Here is a 14,039-nt window from a genome sequence, read left to right as displayed (position 1 = left end):
TAATGTATTTTAATTTCTGCCTCCCCATCTAGATTCTAAGCTCCTTGTGGGCAGGGAACCTGTCTCCCAACTCAATTGTATTTAACTTTCCCAAACACTTAGTACAGTGCTCTGCATATGGTAAGTGCTCAATAAATACCATTGATTGCTTGATTTCTCCATCAGAGAGCTGATTGTAAGTGGATCTTTATTTTTTGCAATTTAAAAATTCAATTATGGATAGTCTTTCCATCTCAAAAATCAATGTCACTTTTTCAGGACTGGCACATTGATTCAATCAATATACCTGTCCTATGCATTTGAAGAGCACCCCAGAAATATGAGTCATTTTCTGAGTGTGCCCTGTGGTTGGAGGGGTCAGTGTTAGACCACACTGTGCACATAGAAAGCTATTCTGTGGTTCACTGCCACAGCTGCTGTTCCAAGTGAATCACTCCAAACTTCACAGAGTGTCTGTGTCCCATGCCAACGACTCACCCGGGATGCTGGGATGGCCCAGGGCACTGCCTTTCAACAAACTCTGGTTCCCCACATCTTTCCTCGACCAATTCACCTCCCTGTTCTGATCCAAGCAGCCTACAGATGGCTTGCTTGGATTGCTGATGAAAGCTGATTCTCAAGAATCGACCCTCAGGTCTCTGGCGGTGAGAAAATTTTGGGTCCAGAACTGCGGCAGGAGACGCTTAGATTAGATTTGAGGAAGAATTTCCTGATTAGAAGAGCTGAGAGATACCAGAGCAGGTTGCCATGGAGATCGTATGGCCAAAAAATATAAAAATCTATAATTCTATAATTAAAACCATTTATAACACATGGCCACTTAATGTGCTAGCTCCTTAAATTCTCCTGCAAGATCTAAAATACAAATTAGCAGTGAAAATATTCCTTAAACAAAGAACAAGCCATAGAAAAAGGCAAATGGCAAAACCAGGAATCTATGCTTACAGGAAAGGAGTGACTTTTCATCTGTAGTAAAATCACTTCTGCAGGTGGGGGAGATTCATATGATTTTATGCTACTAAAGCTGAACTTGAAAAGCAGGTGATTAAAAAAATATTAGACAGCTTTTAAATCTCCAATGATTTGAAATACGGCTCATTTCCTCTTGGCATGAATCTGGAGATGTGTCATATATGTGATACTAGTAGCAACATACAGTGTTTCTTCATGCACCCCAAACAGCCATGTCTTTTCAGGTAGTTTTAAGTGACAATGACAGTGGTGCAGCCCCTTTACCTTTACCTTTTCCTGACTCTTCTCGAATAAATCACAATCATGACATTTGAGAGTCTGTGGCAGATACAGTCAAAACTGCCATTTTGCAGTATATTGGAGAACAGATTACAGGGATACCCACCAAAGGTACAGTAAGGAAAAAAAATCACCTAATTTCTGTTCAATGAGTTTGCAAGCATTTCTGTGTTTTGAACAAAAACCCACAGCTTTTTATTGTCTTTGTTTAACACAAGAAATGGTCTGGCCCAGTGGAAAGAGGACAGGACAGAGAGACAGGATATCGGAGATCTAATCCTAGCTCTGCCACTTGCCTACCGTGTGATCCTGGGTAAGTCACTGAATTTTTCCATTTCTCTACTGTAAAATAAGGTTGAAATATCTTATCTCCCTTCCCATTAGACTGCGAGCTTCCTGTGGGGCAGGAACTGTGTCTGATATGGTTATCTTATATGATAACCCTATAAACCAATGTAGCCTAGTGGAAAGAGCAAGGACCAGGGTTCTAATTCCGGTTCTGCTGATTGCTTGTTGTGTGACCTTGGGCAAGTCACTTAACTGCTCTGCTTCCTCAACTGTAAAATGTGGGCTCAATATCTGTTCTCCTTCCTACTTAGCCTGTGAGCCCCAGGCGGGACAGGGACTGAGTCCAACCTAATTAACTTGTACCTAACCCAGAAAAACAAAAAAACAGCAAAACATACAGAAAGATGCTAGTAACAGAGAGGAACACATTCGCTCTTGGTGCCTTTTGCAGGAACAGATTCTGCTGGGCTCTTACTATGTCTCTAGCTCTGCTCTTGAATGTGGCACACACTTCAGCTGGATGAGTCTGTGCCACCTGATGAAGGGACAATGATGTCCTCTCTGATCCTACTGTTTCCCAGAAGTCAATCTATGCCATCCCTTCCCTCCAGATCAAACTGCACCCTAAAAACAAATCAGCTCAGAGAGGCAGTATTTAAATGGTTCATAGGGGAGCAATTACAGGAAGTTGTGTATGGGGATTGGGCAGGATGAAAGATGCTTGGAAAGGAGACAGCACTTCAGGACACTGGGGAGGGCTGAGGCCATTCACATTAGCAAACTGGCTTAGCCTTGGACTTCCGAGAAACTGATGAGACTCAGACTGGACCAGGGAAGGGGCCCATGAAAGAGCCCAAATAATATCAGTCTACAACCCAGGAAAGACAGAAGGCAATTCCTGTTAATCTCAGTTGTTCTTTTCTCCATTAATGCCCTCACAGCCATTATGTATTTTTAAAAATATATTAGTCCTAACCCCTGGGATTTAAATAAGCACTCAATAAATATGATTGACTGTTTGATTTAGGTTTGATGCCAATGCTTATCAGTCTCTAAGTTGGAGTAATGCCACTATATTTTCCTTAGGTAACTCTGGGAGCCAGCCTGACTGAAATGTTTAGATGCTCTCTCAATTATATTGCTGCTATGTATAAACTTATAAGCAGACGTTATTGACTTCAGTCAAGGTGCATCAAAATAGATCGACTCCATACGCGATAATAACCTCAGTCAATATTTAGCCCAAAGGACATGAAGTTGCAATGCTTAATGAAATTCGGAGCCAATATATTGAAGACATTTCCCTAGGTTTCCTGAATTCAATCTGTATTAAATTGTTAATGTCACTCCACCGGAGTAGTAATCGGCGGGTGGGCTCTGTGTCAGTCTCTCACTTTACCAGCTGTTTTTCCAAGGGAATAGTGAGCATGAGAGTAGTTTTCGGAATATACACTCAGTTCTTCTAAAAATACACACAAGCCATTTCTTCTGACACCATGAAACCTCGGAGCAGAATAGGTTCTCATTTTCAGCGAAACACAGCCTAGCAGCGCTCTAGTCAGAATGCACTCTCTGTCAGAGCTGGGTGTACTCTATCCTGATGAAGCCAATGAATCAATCCACATATCTCATCCTAGATCTAAGGAAAGAAATTTGAGAATTCTCTGGGATTCCCCCGCTGGCCCTCCAGGAAACGTATGACTTTTGGGCAACTTCTAGGGATTTGAAACATGGATATGGAGTTATACGAGGCCTGAGCATAATTGAAAAATTAAGGCCCCAGCTAATTTGCTGTGAAAGACTGAGCAAGGCCATTTCCCTGCCTTCGTTTTCCCATTTGAAAAATGGGGGTGAAATGACCCAGTTACTCCTCACTGGAATGTTCTGACAAATGGGGGTGAAATGACCCAGTTACTTCTCACTGGAATGTTCTGAAAAATGGGGGTGAAATGACCCAGTTACTCCTCACTACAATGTTCTGAGAATTAACCCTAACAATTATGGTAGTGGCAATAGGCTCCCAAAGAACTTGGTAGGGCCTAAAAAGAAATCATGCTGTGGACAAATAAGAATTTGAATAAAAACTGAAAATACAGCTCACAATAATAATTCTGTATATTTTAAGACTCATAGTCACTATTGTTGGAAAAAACTGGGGGACAGGTCATAATTTTGTAGTCTGACGTGTGTATGTGCACGCACACGCATATATACAATATATGTAAAAATGTATATACACAAAAACCTCTCTGTGCCTCAGTTTCTGCATTCATAAATGGAGATAAGATGCTTGTTTTCCCTCCCTTTTAGGCTGTGAGCCCTTGTGGGACAGTTTCCATATCCAATCTGATTATCTTGTATCTGTCCCAATGCTTACCAAGCAGTGCCAGGTACACACACACACATATTATATATATACATGCATATATATATAAAATAGTAATACAGTAAATATTACTATCATTATTTAATGCCTAGTGAATACAAAAGCAGTGCTTGGAAAAATCCAACAGAAGGAAAATGACGTTTCCTGCTCACAAGGAGCTTATAACTTTAAAATTATCCCTCCAGAAGCCCCGTTGGAATAAGGTTTTACAGTTAAGGTGCTGCCTAGAAAGGCAGCATGGGCTAGTGGAAAAAGCCCCCCAGGCCTGGGGGGTCGGGGACCTGAGTTCCAATCCCAGGTCTGCCACTTGTTTGCTGTGTGACCTTGGGCAAGTCATTTAACTTCTCTGTGACTCAGTTTCCTCACCTGTAAAAATGGGGATTCAATACCCATTTTCTCTCCTACTTAGACACTGATCCTCATGTGGAACCGGGACTGTGGCCGACCTGATTAACTTGTGGTTACCCAAATTAATTAACTGTTGTACTTGTTAAGCACTTACTATGTGGCAAGTTTTAAGCACTAGGGTAGATACAAGTTAATCAGGTTGGACACAGTCCCTGTCCCACATGGGGCTTATAGTCTAAGTAGGTAGGACAAAGATTTAATCCTCATTTTATAGATGAGATAACTGAAGCATGGCGAAGTTAAGTGAAGTCACACAGAAGTCATGTGGCACAGCCAGGACTAAAATTCAGGTCCTCTGAATTAGGCCACAATATGTCTTGCTTAGTACACTGCTTGACACATAGTAAATGCTTACCGAATACCATACCATAATTATCAGGACTCAAATTTAATTTTGAAAACCTCATCTCCGGTACAATCACGCTGCTTTGTCCCACTCTAAACTGGCAGCCAGGCACTTCCTGAGCAGCTGAATTGTCCAGAGGATCTTCAAAGATCCCCAGCACACGATCAGGCCAGTTAGCCACATGTCTGCCCTTAGCTGTGCCCAAGCTCCATGAAACTCATTTGAAGGTCTAAAATTGTGCCCATTCGTGTGTTTCACTGCCCACTGTTGGGTAGGGACTGTCTCTATGTGTTGCCAACTTGTACTTTCCAAGTGCTTAGTACAGTGCTCTGCACACAGTAAGTGCTCAATAAATACGATTGATTGATTGATCTGGTCAGGGCATTAAAGCATCGTACAAGTCATGCAGCCCTTAATGGGAAACAGCCGGGAATGCGAGGAAGAGATAATCTGGGTTCCGGCAGGGGGTAGGGTGTGTGTTTGTGTGTGTGTGTGCATACACAAGTGCTTACTGTGCACACAACACTGTTCTAAACATTGGGAGGGTACACTACAATCAAATTGGTAGACATGATCCCTGCCATCCAGGGGTTTACAGTCTACAAGCATGTGAGAGCTTGGAAGTACTAGTTGCTAGGAAAGAAGAAACTCAGGCCCATCAAAATAACCTGAAAAAACCAGGTCCTCTTCTTCCAGGTTGGTGCTCTTTCCATTAGGCAACACTGCCTCTCTAGAAGGCTGGTGAAGGACCAGTGTCAGGTACAATGACTGTAAGCTCGTTGTGGGCAGGAAATGTGTCTGTTATAGTATTATATTGTACTCTTCCAGGCATTTAGTACAGTACTCTGCATACAGTTAGCACTCAATAAATATGATTGACTGACTGACTGACCTATGGTGTTCACCTAGGTAAAACTGGCACTCCCTTCCCTGCTACTGCTCCTCAGGGAAGAAGGAACCTGGGCAAAAGGGCTACCTGCCTGCACGCTGGCACTGGCTCTGGCACTCCATACTTCCTGTGGCTCGGGGGGTGGGAATGGTGTTCTGACACTCACCTGCTATGTATTGCTGATGATCTTACACTCCAGTGTAAGATCTTACACTCTTTTGAATATGTTTTTTGTTGTACTCTCCCAAGTGCTTAGTACAGTGCTCTGCACACAGTAAGTGCTCAATAAATACAACTGAATGAAAATAATTTCCCTCTTCTCTCTCATTTCCCACCTGTTCACCCTTTCTTCTTCAGTGCCTATGCACAGGGTTGTGTATCCTCCATGCATTTTGACATGGACCCCACCCTCAGCACCACAGCACTTTGTGTTCGTAACCTTATACTGTGCTACTTCCCCTACCTGCAATTTACTTTAATCAATCAGTGGTAATTTATTGAGCTCTTACTGGGTGCAAAACTCTGTACTAAGCACTTGGAAGAGTTACAGGATAACAGAGTTAGTAGATACATTCTCTGTGTCTCTAGATTGGAAACTCCACGTCTACCAATTCTGACGTACTATAGCCTTCCAAGCACTCAGTTCAATGCTCTGCACACAGCAAGCAATCTCTCAAAAAACACCACAGATTGATTTTCCATCAAGTCTGTAAATTCTCTTCTCATTTCATCTTTGCTTTCAGTGCCTTCCCTCACGGGCTGGGACTCAACCTTCCGTCCTACTTGATGGAAAGACTAGGATGATACTGCAGTCTGCTTTCCTCCTCCCTCGTCTATTCTCCCTCAAGCCATTCCACCACATTTCTAGTTACATTCCAACCGATTCGCTCTGCCCTTTGAGTTGTTCTATTTTGCTTCATTTTCCTTTCAATCATCCTTCCCTTGCCTCTTTCACATGACTGAGCTTCCCCTTCTAGGCTGTAGTTCATCTTCTGCCAGGCACAGATGGGCAGGAATCAAAAATTCCAGTAGCCAAATCAATTTCCTGTTCAGCAACTAGGAAAAATATAATTGATCACAGTCATCTTTTGGGTAACATGGAGGCTATTCTCTTGAAGAACAGTATGTCAATGAGAAATTGTGTCATAGCACACACACCTAAACCGATGCTGTATGTATGCACACAACAGGTTCTATCTAGAAAGATACTTGTCTAAAACAGAGTGGCCTAGAGAAGAGTCCAGGCCTATTAGTCAGAGGACCTGGGTTCTAATCTTGAATCTGCCACTCTTTTTGCCGGGTGACCTTGGAGAAGTCACTTAACTTCACCGTACTTCAGTTTCCTCAACTATAAAATGGAGAATTATTAACCGTTCTCCCTCCTACTTAGAATGGGAGCCCCATGTGGGACAGGGGCTTTGCCCAACCTTGTTATTTTGTATCTACCTCAATGTTTAATACAGTGCTAGACACACAATAAATGCTTACCAAATAAAATAATAATAATAATATTTAATTTCCCAATAACTCACTGGCCAATCTATTCAAATTCTCTAGGGACTATGCCGACTTTGGGAGAAAGACTAACTTTCTGATTGTCAGATATTGGGGTTCTCCCTATCCTTTTCCCTCTTATTTCCCTTGCAAGGAAGTGATTTTATTCCTTTGTTCCCTTGTGACTTTCTCTGCCAGCCTCTGATTGCATGCCGGAAAACAGCCAACAAATAATTCACTGAGAATTAAAGAAGCTAGTTTGATCATCTTACCCTATTAATTTTCAAGCTCTCAGGAGCAGGTTGGAGGCTGGGAGAAAGAAGCTGAGGGAGTTGTCATACAGGCCCAAAGTCAAGCTATGAGTTGATGGGGAGACAGGCTAGTCCTCCCAGACTTGGAGTTCCGGTTCTGGCTCTGTCCCTCCTGCTTACAATCCCACCAGACTGCAGGCTTCTGTCCGCTGCTTCTCTCTCTAAATCTATATTAGGTGATGGTGAGCATTTTAGGTATTCTTTTTTCCCCACCCGAAGTAACTCGTGTTCAGCCCAGGCCTGGAAATTTCACTGAATCGTTGTTTCTTTTGTGGTTAGACTTCAGTTTCGATTCCTTTATTTCCCACTTTGGGGACACTGCACAGTCCATGGCCTGCACTCTGAGTTCTAGCCTTTGGTGATGGCAAGACACCTACTAGGACTGTGGTCAAGGGCTCTTGACTGTCTTCCTGTCTAGACTGTAAGCTCCTCAGGGGCAGGCAATGTGTCTACCAACACAGTTCATTATATTTTCCTAAGCACACCCAATAAAGAGGAGGGAGGGCAAGTACCCAGTAAACTTTGGCCACGGAAACAACCAACATGGATAATTCAGTTCCTGAAAGACTGTATACTCGTTGTGGGCAGGGAATGTGTCTTCCGACTTTGTTACACTGTACTCTCCCAAGCACTTAGTACAGAGCTCTGCACCAGTAAGCACTCTATAAATACAACTGATTGATTGATTGAAGAAAACATTTTTAGGGATACAAGCTAGACACCTTACAATCTGCTGGCCCAAAAGACATAATTGGGTTGTCCTCTTGGCCTGAATTAGCCAGCTAACAGCCATCTCTCCTCCCTGCTCTCTAAGGCAAAGAGTCTGCAACCTATGTCTCAGAAGCCATATCGGGCTCTCCTTGAAACCAAATGTGGCTCTTGAGCCATGGTTGGCTGGTGGCAGGGGAGCGGGGTGAGGTATTTAAAACCATTAGATTCTCATAATGAAGTAAGCTACATTAATGTGTGTTTAAATTGGCTCTGCATAGGAACTGCTCAAAGTTGCCATTTCGATTGGATCCTCTTCTCCAAAGATTGCCAACCCTTCCTTTAGTGTAAAGCAGTAGTAGGATCTGTCTAGCGGCCTACATTGCCTGTTCTGCAGGCATGTTGCCCACCTTAATCTTTGAGCAAATTCTCTCCCTAATCTCCCATCTAAGCAAAGCACTGTCTGCCAAACTCTCGAGTCAGTTCTTCATGTGTTGGTCCCCTTCTCTGTCCCAGAGCCATCACCTTGAACATTACCAAGCCCTATTTCATACCTTTTCAGGTACCTGAAATATCCTTCTGATCAGAGTTCTGTAGTTGACAACAAATGATGTCAAAGTTATATGGCCAGCAGTAAATTTCTTCATTCCACAAAGGTTTTGAGCACAACCTCTGAGAGGCCCAAGTAGTAATAATAGTATTTTTTAAGTGTTTACAGTGTGCGGAGCATGGTACTAAGCGCTGGGAGAGAATACACATGTGAGAATTGGAAACAGTCCCTGTCCCTTGGAGGGTGGTGTAGGGGAGCTCAAAATCAAAGAGGTCAAAATGTTTGCTGATGCATGCAAGTCAGTCTGAGACGTCTAACAGATCTGGGCTTCTCCTAAACCAGGCTCACTGACTGTCTCCAAGGTGAGACAGATGGGGCTCCATCAAAGGCTTTTAAAAGCCTGGATACCAGACTTCTCTGACAGAGAAGTCCTGCCCATGCCTTTCCCCTGGTGAGTCCCCAGGTGAGAAATATGATAATTGTAGTATTTGTTAAGCACATACTATGTGCCAAGCACTGCACTAAGCGCTGGAGTAGACACAAGATAATAAGGTCGGACACAGTCCCTGTCCCATGAGTGACTCATAGTCCAAGTAGGAGGGAGGATGGGTATTGAATCCCCATTTTACAGATGAGGAAACTGAGGCACAGAGGCATTAAGGGCCTTGCCTAAGGTCATACAGCAGGCAAGTGGCAGAGCCTGAATTAGAAACCAGATCGACTGGCTCCCAGGCCGAGGGTCTTTCAACTAGGTTATTCTGCTTCCCTAGAAGAGACCTGTGAAGCTAAGTGGTTGGTTTAAAGAGGGGACAAAGGAGGATCTTTTGTATTGTTTTGTGTTAACAAGGGTCCTTTGTTGATAGGCTCTTTGGGAATGAAGTTCAGGAGCAGATTTTTATCTTAAAATGCCTAGATAAAAAGCTGACATTCTGCTATTTAATTCAGACACATTGGCTTGGCTGCCCAGGCTTCAAAACTACTGCGGAAAACTTTCCCAAAGGCACGTGTGAAGCACTGCTGAAATGCAATTATTGCTTCAAATCAGCTTTCAAAAGTTCCCATTCATCTTTTCCTGTCTTTTTGGAATGAGGTAAACACTCAACCTGCCCACCAATTCAAGCTGGTCACCGCATAGTAATTCAGCTGTCAGATGATCTTTCATTTCCTGTTGCTTTACTCTAGGGTTATTTGCATTTCAATGAGAAAGGCATATAAATTATCCCCTCTCCCCCACCACACCTCAATTGTCTGTACTGCCTCCTACCAGTCCAATTCTGATTCTTAGTTCTCTGGAAGCTACAAAAGATGAAAAAAAGAAAAAAGGCAATTCTCCAACCTTATACTGACTCGAATGTCTACATGGGTGAGAGCATTGTGCTAGTTTTTGAAAAGAAAAATGAAAAACCAAAATATGAAATCCCCCAAATACAACGCGAACCCCCGCCAAACAACTCCCTTCTTGGCTAAGGTCAAGCACGTCAACAATCAGATCAGAAAGTTAATTGAAAGAGTGGAGATCTACATTTAGCTGCAACTCAGCTTCATTTCAGCAAAGCTTGTGTCTGTTTCGACCTGCTGAAAGGCTGCAACTACTTCTGCGGTGAAATGTGTTGGAGCACAGGAAGCCAAGCACTCCACCACATGGATCTAAATTGGGAACAGCAAAGTATGGTTCTCAACTGATGGCTTGGAGCAAAATGTGACGGCAGGGGTTGGAAGTGGTCCAGGGCAACTCTCACATGGTTTCTTCAAGCATCCCGTTGCCATGGTTAGAGACAGAATCCAGGGCTGATTGGACCACTGGTCTGATCCAGAAAAGGTATCATTTATGGAACTCCTGGAATGGTGATGGATCTGGGGGACTGGAGTCATTCACTCAATCGTATTGAGCGCTTACTGTGTGCAAAGCACCGTACTAAGCGCTTTAGAGTCCTTCTTATCTCACCTGACGCTGACTTCCTGGGTTCCCCGGGCAAGTCAATTCTAGGACATTAATTCCATCCTAGTTTGAGCAGCCTGCATACTGCACCTCACGAATTGCGGCTCTCCCCAAGCTCATTGATCTCCCTAAGATACCAGGAAAAACACCAAGTTTGGCCCCAGCTAGTGAAATAATTCTCTGGAGAAGACCCTAATGCTAGGAAATGTCCAGGGAAACCATGGAAGAGGCAGAGCAGCAGCTAGATGGACAGAGACCACAACAACGATAACGGAAGAACCATTCGCAAGGTTGCGGATTATGGCAGAGGACAGGACGTTCTGGAGAAAGTATATCCATGGAGTCCCTATGAATCAGACATGATGCTACGGCGCTTAATAATAACAATAAGTGAAGGTCAACAGGCTCTTCTGAGTCCTAGAGAAAACTAAAGCGAGAATCCTTTTCTGGAAGAGGTTGGGGGGTAGGGGAGAGGGGAGGCAGAGGATCCTTTGCTGTCCCTAGGGGTTGGGCAATAGAAAAATACTGAAGGGACAAGTCTTACCTGTACGAGGAGTTCCAGCTTCCTGTCATCAAGGAGATGGACCTGACATCGGCGGCCCTCCGTCATCTAGGAGAAAGAAGAGGTAGGGTCAGTACCCAGATCTTAATCAATCAATCAACCATGTTTATTGCATCACTTGCCATATTTAGAAGAATTAGCAGACACCTTTATTACCCATAATGAGCATACTGTCTAGAAGAGGAGACAGACTTTAATATGAATAAATCAGAAATTTATAATATATAATTTAAAGATATGTACATAAGCTGCCTGGCAGGCAATTAGAGGACCATTGATCAATTGATGGTATTTACTGAGCGCATCTCATTTACAGAGCACCGTATGAAGCACTTGGGAAAGCACACTACAATAGAGTTGGTATGCGATCCTTACCCTCAAGGAGCTTACAATCACCCACCACCAGCTGGGCTTCCAGTCTAGCACCAAGCTGGTTTTTCTAAGGGACAGTGATGCCTGCTTCACTCTCTTGTGAGCCCAGGGGGGTGGGGCAGGGTGAAGAGGAGGGCTGGTTGCCCCAGAAATACTTTTCATCCCCACCAGCTGGTCAAATTCAACATGACTCCCTCTGAGAAAAGGCCCTTCAAGCCTGGGATGACTTCTCTCAATATGTGTGTGTGTGTGTGTGCCTGTCAGGTGGGGGAATCTGATCAAGCCCAGGATGACTCTGGGTAGAAGGGGTCAACCTGAAAGGTTTCTTTGTCAGCTCAGGAAAACTAATAATAATAATAACAATAATAATGGTATTTGTTAAGTGTTATGTGCCAAGCACTGTACTAACCACTAGGGTAGCTACAAGACATCAAATTGGACACCGTCCCTGTCCCACAGGGGCTCACAATCTGAGTAAGGGGAGAACTGGTATAGAATCCCCATTTTACAACTGAGGAAAGTGAGGCACAGTGAAGTGACTTGCCCAAGGACACTCAGCAGGCAAGTGGCAGAACCAGGATCAAAACCCAGGTCCTCTTACTTCCAGGCCCATGCTCCTTTCACTGATCCACGCTATTCCGGTGACTTAGCACAGAGTAGCAGGAGGGACTTGGTCAGTCATAACTGCGCCTTATTGAAGGCCACTCTAGGGAGTTTAAAATTCCGCAAAACCTGTCCAGGTATCAGTCTCTTCAGTCGACAAATTCCTGTTTGAAAGTTTCATATGAATGTGTGTATGTGTGCGGGGGGGTTTCCTGTAATGTATGAGTATTTGAGCCCAAAGTGCATTTTAGGACCTGAATTATCTGGATACTTAGCTAGGGTTAACAATCCCAATTCAACTTGCAGTATCATCAGCTCCTAAAGCTAGTTCTACTTGATAAAGTTCTCACTGTGGAGAGGCTGGAGTCAGGGAGACCAGTACAGTGGTTGTTCCAGTAAATGCACGGTGAATACGACTAAATAAATTTCCCTGCATAAAACTGCAGGCTTCAATACCATTATATTACCAATGCCATCATAATGGGTGACAATAACAATGATGCTATCTTGTGCCTCAAAATGGAATCAACTTCCTGATATGTGTCAATTTAACCCTGGAAAAACTTATTAACCAGAGGGCTGGGGGGCCATCCTAAAATTCTAGGTGTGGCATGACATTGGAACTCAGGATTCAGTCTGGTGGATGACAGGAAAAGCCACAGGTGAGGAAAAGGAAGAGGCGAGGAACACTATTTGTATGTGTGCACATGCATGTGACCATTAATCTAGTATTTAAGAATGCCATCAGATAATTTGTATGTGATTAAACAGCATGGAGGGATGAACTTAGCTAAGTCACTCACTCTCATCACTTTTGTGAAAGCAAAGCAAAGGGGTGACCGAAAGACTTAGGGCACCATACGGAGGAATAATCAATCAATGGTATTTATCAAGCACTTACTGTGTGCAGAGCACTATTCTTGCAGAGCACTGTTCTACAAGCTTGGAAGAGCACAAGGCAACAGAGGCACACTCCCTCCCCACAACAAGCTTACAGTTATAGTCATGATAAGGAGGGAGGTTGTCCTTTCCCTCAAATATGCCCAATATTTAAACAATATATCTTTGATGAACTGGGACAATATCGGCATCCTACCCTTAGGTCATCACCATATTCATGCACGTAACTGCCCCACTCTTTGGCAACCCCAAAACAAGGGAGGGGCTATTACGTGGGGAATTAAGTCGATCAATGAGGAAAGCAGGAGGGAAAAAAAAAGACAAAAGATGTGTAAGAAGAAAGCTTAGGGGCATTACTTCTATTATCCTCTCCCAAATTCTTGAAAAATAGGCATCTCCTTTGCCTTCTACTCTTCCTCCCTCAGCACCACACACAGGCATGGCAACACACAGACACCACCCAAGATATGAGCCTTTATCTGCAGCATTTTGACCCTACTCTTCCCCCTGCCCTGGCCTGAGCTGCTATTTATTATTATCATATACAGTTGAGTCTTTTCCGATTCATAGCGACTCTATGGATATATTTTCTCCAGTGTCCTGTCTTCTGCCATAATATGTCACCTTGCTAATGGTTCTTCTGCTATAGTTGCTACAGTTTCTCTCCATTTAGCTTCTGGTCTGCCTCTTCTACATTTTCCAAGAAGAAAATGATGACTTCTCCTAGCATTAGTGTCTTCTGCAGAGAGTTAGTCCTCCTGATGTTGTGTCCGAAATATGCAAATCTAAGTCGAGTCATTTGGCCTTCCAAAGGCCACAATGGCTTAATTTGCTCCAAAACCCATTTGTTTGTTTTTCAGGCAGTCCAAGGTATTCGTAAAAGTCTCCTCCAACACCACATTTCACCAGCTGCTATTAATGCTTACAAAAAACAATCTCTTATTTCCTCCTCGGAAATAGGCTCGGAGGTAGGGGGAGGAATTATGTGGCAGAGGCAATTGTGTGAGTAATTACCGAATTCCAGGCTCATGT

At 43.5% G+C, this 14,039-nt stretch overlaps 1 protein-coding gene across 4 annotated transcripts in view; it reads right to left on the bottom strand.

Moving 5' to 3' along the window:
* FRMD4A (FERM domain containing 4A) overlaps positions 1 to 14,039 on the bottom strand; it is a 461,647-nt gene that overhangs the window by 153,416 nt on the left and 294,192 nt on the right. For all 4 annotated transcript variants that reach the window (XM_038740915.1, XM_038740917.1, XM_038740916.1 and 1 more), the window contains one exon: positions 11,115 to 11,180. In XM_038740915.1, the coding sequence (XP_038596843.1) occupies positions 11,115 to 11,180 (66 nt within the window). The remainder of the gene's footprint in view (positions 1 to 11,114; positions 11,181 to 14,039) is intronic.

This window comes from Tachyglossus aculeatus, assembly GCF_015852505.1.
Source record: "Tachyglossus aculeatus isolate mTacAcu1 chromosome 12 unlocalized genomic scaffold, mTacAcu1.pri SUPER_6_unloc_1, whole genome shotgun sequence".
Classification (NCBI taxonomy): domain Eukaryota; kingdom Metazoa; phylum Chordata; class Mammalia; order Monotremata; family Tachyglossidae; genus Tachyglossus; species Tachyglossus aculeatus.
This window is presented reverse-complemented; position numbering and strand designations above follow the sequence as displayed.